General features: G+C 45.9%; 1 protein-coding gene across 1 annotated transcript; it reads left to right on the top strand.

Moving 5' to 3' along the window:
- The first annotated feature begins 1,501 nt into the window (after positions 1-1,501).
- Positions 1,502-6,583, top strand: LOC100978706 (gamma-crystallin B). Its single transcript, XM_055108400.1, has 3 exons — positions 1,502-1,704; positions 3,123-3,417; positions 6,279-6,583. Exons 1-3 carry the CDS (start codon positions 1,502-1,504, stop codon positions 6,552-6,554), a joined length of 774 nt encoding a protein of 257 aa, XP_054964375.1. The 3' UTR covers positions 6,555-6,583.
- The last annotated feature ends 930 nt before the right edge of the window (positions 6,584-7,513 follow it).

Here is a 7,513-nt window from a genome sequence, read left to right as displayed (position 1 = left end):
TCCCAGTACCAGGTAAGGAGGCCTCATGTTGGGGCTCCCTGAAGACTATTCCCACATACATGATTAGTTCCTTTCAAGGATATCTTCTCCCAATCCCTAGACTTATAAAAGACCCTGAATCTTCTGTGAGATGCCCAACTGTAGGGGAGAAAATTCCTACTGAGGCTCCAAAGAAAACAGGAATTTCACCACTAGGGGAAGACAAATGTCAAAGTGAGCCCTTCAAGAAGAGTCACAACTGATGCTGAAATATGTTTAATCCTTAAATTTCTTCTATTAGAATCAATGAGATTTTGATTTTGTGTTCCTAATACTTAGTTTATCTTTCTTTCATAGGATTACTGATTTTTCTACGTATCAGAACCAGAGACTGGTTGAATTTGTATGACTTAAAGGATGTTACTCTAGGGTCCTCAATCACTTAAACACCATCCTGCAGATAAAAATCTGGGTAATTTTAAATCAGATCAATGCTCACTACATGATAGTTCATCATGATCCTCAAACACCCACCTATGCATCACACTGAATATGTTAGGTCTTACATAAAACAGGGTTGTTAATTTAGTCTCTTTAAGAGTTAGAACTTTCAGCACATAAAGACTGTTTACATTGTTTTAGTGAGTCCACTGGGTGAATGATATTCTCCTGAATACTGCCTAGACCTCAAGCATGGGTATAGCTAACCAATAGAGAGTCTAGAACGATTTTTCATTCAGTTTCTCTTCACACACACACAAAAAAATTATTAAAAGGCTAAATGTGATCACCTTAATCAGTATTACTAATCACTTTATTTGAAAGATGACTTAGAAGAAAACAAGAGAATGCTACACAGTATAAATAACACTGTACAACCACACATGGGTTTGACATATAAAAAAGCTGGGATGATGAAACACCAAAATGTTAACTGCAGTTATCTCAGCTTTATTTTCTTCTTGTAGTGGACACTCTGGTGCTGCCTGGACTTCCACTCTGGACTGAAGCACTCCTTCTCCCAGATGCTGACAGCTTAAAGCTGAGTTTGTCTCCAAGAATTTTCCTCTGCTGGAGGAAGCTGCCTTGCCCAAAGTTACACTTCTCCATGGCAGCAGCCCACATCAAATTATGGGGCAATGCAGAGGCACAGATTCCCAGTCCACTTGCCTAAGTTCCTGACGACTCTAGCCCTAGCCTTCCCTGTGGGATCGGATGAGGTCACCATTATTGCAATAGCTCTCTCTCAGCTCACACTTACAACTGCCTGCAGGGGTCCCTTCTGACCAGCTGATAGAGAGGGGGAAGGCTGAGCTTGATACACTAATAAATTGGCATGGCATTTGGGTACAAGCCCAAAATAGAATGCTGCTGCAGAATAGCTCACTCAGGAGTCACCCTAAAGACAGCAGTGAGGGAAATCCTCCCAAAAGGCAACCTTGAGGTAGTGCACCTGGCTGCTCACTCGGTACAGAAAGAAAAGTAGCCCAAGGTCAAGCATATATGGAATTATTGAGCAGTAATGTGTGGCTTGGCTGGCTGGTCCAGGGCCTGGAAGGAGAAAGATTGGAAGATTAGGGACAAGAAGGTCTGGGGTAGAGGAATGTGCAGGGAGATATGGGATTGGGCACAAAGGGCGAAGATAGTTGTATCCCATGTGAAGGCCCAGTGTAGGGCATCCACCATTGAAGAGGCACTAAACAACCAAGTAGAAAAAATGATTTGGTCATTTGATACCAGTCAGCGTCTGCCATCAGCCACCCTACTGCTGGCAGTGAGCTCACTAAGAGAGCAGAGCATTCATAGTGGTATGGATGAAGGCTATGCATTAACTTCTACTTATTAAGGCTAATCCAGCTATTTCCACTGTAGAATGTCCAATCTGCCAGCAATAGGGACCAACTCTGAGCCCTTTTGGTCCCATGCCTTGAGAAGACCAATCAGCCACTTAGTGGTAACATTTGAGGCAGAGCAGGAACACCAAACAGCAGGCAGGACTCTGGACAGCCACCAGCAGAAGGAGGGATTTAGGCCCTTAGGAAGATCTGAAAGGGGGAAGAAAGCCACAACTATCTGTTTTTGCTCAGGTCAGAGCCAATTATTGAGGACCTGCAATGTGCCAACCCTCTGCTCTAGGGCTCAGGGATAGACATGAACAAGAAATAATACCCAGCCCCCAGAAGCCTACAAAATTCCAGGCAAGTATCAGTTTTATTCAAGACAAGCCCCCAAACACCAACAATGATGATCACAGAATTTTTTTTTTTTTTTTGAGACAGGGTCTTGCTCTGTTGCCCAGGCTGGAGTGCAGTGGTGCAATCATGGCTCACTGCAACCTCGACCTCCCGAGCTTAAGCGATCCTCTCACCTCAGCCTCCCAAATAGCTGGGACTACAGGTATGTGCCACCATGCCGGGCTAATTTTTGTATTTGTTGTAGAGACGGGGTCTCACCACGTTACCTAGGCTGGTCTCTAACCCCTGAGCTCAAGCAATCCACCTGCCTCAGCCTCCCGAAGTCCTGGGATTATAGGCCTGCACCACCTCGCCTGGCTGATCACAGAATTTTGAATTTGAACTAAGCTTTATGGGTTTTAACACATTTTCACAGATTACTTCACTTGATTCCCTCTTCTTTAAGATTCCTTATTATTTAAATTCTGGCTTTTAAAACTAAAACACACACACACACACACACACAAACACCACCAGCCCCTGAGCAGAATTCATTACTTAGTTTAATGACTTTTGAGAAGTCAATTAAGCAGAGTAAACTATAAAATAAAAGCACAGAGACAGAATTTCTCCCGTCCTTTTGCTCAACTAAAAGTGTACTCTATTCATTTCGATGGCAACAACAGCTTTAGTGAATTAGAACAACCCGAACCTACCAGAAAGAATGAGAGTAAATCATTCAGCCAACCCCAGTGACCGGGGCACGGAGAGCAGCGAGCTTGCAAATCCCCTTACTCACCAAAATGGGCCCTTTTGTGTGATTTCCTGTGGAGGCAGCAGTCAGGGCTGCTATATATACAGTGACGTTCCCGCAGTCCCACACAGCAACCAGAAAACATCTGCTCACTTCCTTCAAAATGGGAAAGGTAAGTCCTGAGTACCGGATGCTCAGCCTTGGCCCTAATGCAGTGGCCTCAGTGGGGGCCAATCACTCCATGCTCCCACATCTTCCATTTTTCAGATCACCTTCTACGAGGACAGGGCCTTCCAGGGCCGCAGCTACGAATGCACCACTGACTGCCCCAACCTACAACCCTATTTCAGCCGCTGCAACTCCATCCGGGTGGAGAGCGGCTGCTGGATGATCTATGAGCGCCCCAACTACCAGGGTCACCAGTACTTCCTGCGGCGTGGGGAGTACCCCGACTACCAGCAATGGATGGGCCTCAGTGACTCCATCCGCTCCTGCTGCCTCATCCCCCCGGTGAGTGTGGCTCTGTCTTTGCCTTCCATCTTTTTGGAAATAAAAGCTATTTCATGATATTCTTTTTTTTTTTTTTTTTTTTTGAGGCGGAGTCTCGCTCTGTCCCCCAGGGTGGAGTGCAGTGGCATGATCTCGGCTCACTGCAACTTCCGCCTCCCAGGTTCAAGCAATTCTCCTGCCTCAGCCTCCTGAGTAGTTGGGATCACAGGCATGCACCACCATGCCCGGCCAATTTTTGTATTCGTAGTAGAGACGAGGTTGCACCATGTTGCCCAGGCTGATCTCGAACTCCTGGCCTCAAGTGATCCGCCCGCCTCGGCCTCCCAAAGTGCTGGGATTACAGGTGTGAACCACCACATCCGGCCTACTTAATCACATTATTCTTAAATCCCAGCTACTCTGGCCGCTGGGGCAGGAGAATTGCTTGCTTGAAGCCGGGAGATGGAGGTTGCAGTGAGCCGAGATCGTGCCACTGCACTCCAGCCTGGCGACAGAGTGAGACGCCATCTCAAAATGACAACAACAACAACAACAAAAAAAAAAAAAAAAACTTTTGCTTGCTTTGTCTTACTTTTCTATTTGATTATTCCTCCTGAGAAGATAGGATCCTGTCTTCTGATTTCTATTCTAATTTAATGGTCAGTACCTATTAGCTCACTTAGAGGTATAAATTAGAGAAAAGGCCAAATCTGAAACTAAAGTTTGAGATTCCATATTTTCTGGGCAGTGACTGCAGAATTCTTAGAATTGTGGTTGTGGGAGGCATGGGATACAGTGTCATAAAAACAGAAGTTAATGAAGGTGATACTTGCTGCTGAGGGAAATAAATAAGTTGAGAGCAGGAGGCTATAAAGGAAGCTTAAAGGTCAGATAGGTTGAAATTTGAACTGAAGGCTGGGTGCGGTAGCTCACGCCTGTAATCCCAGCACTTTGGGAGGCCGAGGTCAGGAGGTCAGGAGTTCAAGACCACCCTGGCCAATATGGTGAAACCCCCTCTCTACTAAAAATACAAAAATTAGCTGGGCTTGGTGGCACGCACCTGTAGTCTCAGCTACTTGGGAGGCTGAGGCAGGAGAATCGCTTGAACCCGGGAAGGGTAGGTTGCAATGAGCTGAGATCACGCCACTGCACTCCAGTCTGGGCGACAGAGTAAGATTCCGTCTCAAAAAAAAAAAAAAAGAAATTTGAACTGAAAATTAGCCAGATGTGGTGGTGCATGCCTGTAGTCCCAGCTACTCAGGAGGCTGAGGTGGGAGGGTCACTTGAGCCCAGAAGGTTGAGGGGGCTGTGACCCATGATCATGCCATTGCACTCCAGCCTAGGTGACAGAGGGAGACCCTGTCTCAAGAAACAAATACATATATATGTGTGTGTGTGTGTGTGTGTGCACGCGCATATAATAGTGAACCCCAAATATCTGAGACAGGTCTCAGTCAATTTAGAAAGTTTATTTTGCCAAGGCTGGGCACAGTGGCTCATGCCTGTAATCCCAGCACTTTTGGGAGGCCAAAGCAGGCAGATCCCCTGAGGTCCGGAGTTTGAGACCAGCCTGACCAACATGGAGAAACCTCTACTAAAAATACAAAATTAGCTGGGCGTGGTGGCGCGTGCCTGTAATCCCAGCTACTTGGAGGCTGAGGCAGGAGAATTGCTTGAACTTGGGTGGCAGAGGTTGTGGTGAGCCGAGATCACGCCATTGCACTCCAGCCTGGGCAACAAGAGTGAAACTCCATCTCAAAAAAAAAAAAAAAAAACCAGAAAGAAGGTTTGTTTTGCCAAGGTTGAGGACGCACCCATGACACAGCCTCAGAAAGTCCTGAGACATGTGCCCAAAGTGGTCAGGGGCATAGTTTGCTTTTATACATTTTAGGGAGACATGAGACATCAATCAATATGTATAAGTTGTAAATTGGTTCAGTCTGGTAAGACAGGAAGTAGGGGCTTCCTGGTTAGACATGGATAAGAAACAGAGCTGGGCGCGTGGCTCACCCCTGTGATCCCAGCACTTTGGGAGGCTGAGGTGGGTGGATCGCCTGAACTCCTGACGGAGTTTAAGACCAGCCTGGCCAACATAGTCAAAGCCCGTCTCTACTAAAAATACAAAATATTAGCTAATCGTGGTGGTGGGCGCCTGTAATCCCGCTACCCGGGAGGCTCAGGCAGGAGAATCACTTGAATCCAGAAGGTGGAGGTTGCAGTGAGCTGAGATTGCGCCATTGTACTACAGCCTGGACAACAACAGCGAAACTCTGTCTCAAAAAAAAAACAGTAGATAAGAGACAAAAGGTTCTTTGAGCCCTTTATCAGCTTTCCACTGAATACACAATTTAGTCTGGCTCGATGACTCTGCATCTTTACATAAACAATAGGGGAGAGGAAGCAATCAGAGATGCATTTGTCTCAGGTGAGCCTCAGAGGGATGACTTTGAATAGAATGGGAGGCAGGTTTGCCCTAAGCAGTTCCTGGCTTGACTTTTCCCTTTAGCTTAGTGATTTTGAGGTCCCAAGATTTATTTTCCTTTCACTGTAGATACATAATATGACATTTAGCTTTCCAATGACTCTCAGTTTTCTCCTTTGAGAAAGGCTTTCGCAAATAACAGGCACTAAAGTGATGTGATATTTTATTGCAAGCAAATCTTAATTCCCAAAGCCCTAGCTCTGCCCATGAATCATTAGACTCAGCGGTGAGTGACTGGGGAGTGCGACAGCTCCTTAACTTTGCAACAGGGTTGTTCTAGAAGCAAACTTGGCCTGGGAGAACTTCTGGGCAGGTGTGGCCAGGGAGGTGTAGGGACTGGAGCTTTAATTTCCATCTGTTTTTGTTTGTTTACTCTTGCTTTTTCTGTCTGCCACTCCAGCACGCTGGCGCTTACAGAATGAAGATCTACGACAGAGATGAATTGAGGGGACAAATGTCAGAGCTCACAGATGACTGTCTCTCTGTTCAGGACCGCTTCCACCTCACTGAAATTCACTCCCTCAATGTGCTGGAGGGCACCTGGATCCTCTATGAGATGCCCAACTACAGGGGGAGGCAGTATCTGCTGAGGCCGGGGGAGTACAGGAGGTTTCTTGATTGGGGGGCTCCAAATGCCAAAGTTGGCTCTCTTAGACGAGTCATGGATTTGTACTGAAGTATTTACATTCTCCACTTTTCTCCTTTAAAATCTAATAAAATATTTAGCTTGTGTTTCTGGCACTAGTAGAGCCCTGTCTTTCTTTCAATCTATTAAGCATTTATAAGTGATAATGGCACTCAGCCAAACATAATAACATGTTTTCATGATGGGAAGCAATCTTTTATAAGGGGAATAATGCAGAGATATTATTTCCAGCACTCTTGTAATGACTAAAACATGTAGGCTCAAATAAAAGCTCAGTTCACTTGGACTCAGGCCATTTGTAGTTAGTCTCACAAGGCTAGATTTGCAGCTACGGTGGTGAATTGGTACTTTTTGAAACAGCTCCAAGTTATCCCTCCAGGTTATCCCTATTGTCTTCCCTAATAGTCCAGGCCTTAGCTGATGAGGAAAGTTGTTCTCAGCCTCTGGACTCCTACCTCAGCTCCATAAACAAACAAATAAATGAACTGGTCCACTCTTACCTATTGCACTCCTGTCCTCCTAACAGTCACCATCCCTTTCCTCTCACTTCCACTGCCAATATCTCATTCCACTATGAGATTTCCAGTCCAAATAGAATTCACTGTGTTTTCGCTATATGTGCTTTGTGGAATAATTTCAGGACATTTACAAAAACCACATGCGCACGGGAAGCTCAGCCTCCTGTCATTTCAGTAGAGAGTAAAATATTATGATTACACATAATAATACTAAGTGGCCGGGCGTGGTGGCTCACGCCTGTAATCCCAGCCCTGTAAACCTGCGTCTCCAGGGCTCAAGCGATCCTCCCACCTCAGCCTCCCAAATAGCTGGGATTACAGGCGCACACCACCATGCTCAGCTAATTTTTTTTATTTCTAGTAGAGACAGGGTCTTGCCATGTTGCCCAGGCTGGTCTCAAACTCCTGAGCTCAAGCGATCCTCTTGTCTGGGCCTCCCAAAGTGCCAGAATTACAGGTGTGAGCCACCAC

This window comes from Pan paniscus, chromosome 13 (assembly GCF_029289425.2).
Source record: "Pan paniscus chromosome 13, NHGRI_mPanPan1-v2.0_pri, whole genome shotgun sequence".
Lineage (NCBI taxonomy): Eukaryota > Metazoa > Chordata > Mammalia > Primates > Hominidae > Pan > Pan paniscus.
The sequence above is the reverse complement of the archived record's forward strand: the minus strand, read 5'-3'. Positions and strand labels throughout refer to the sequence as shown.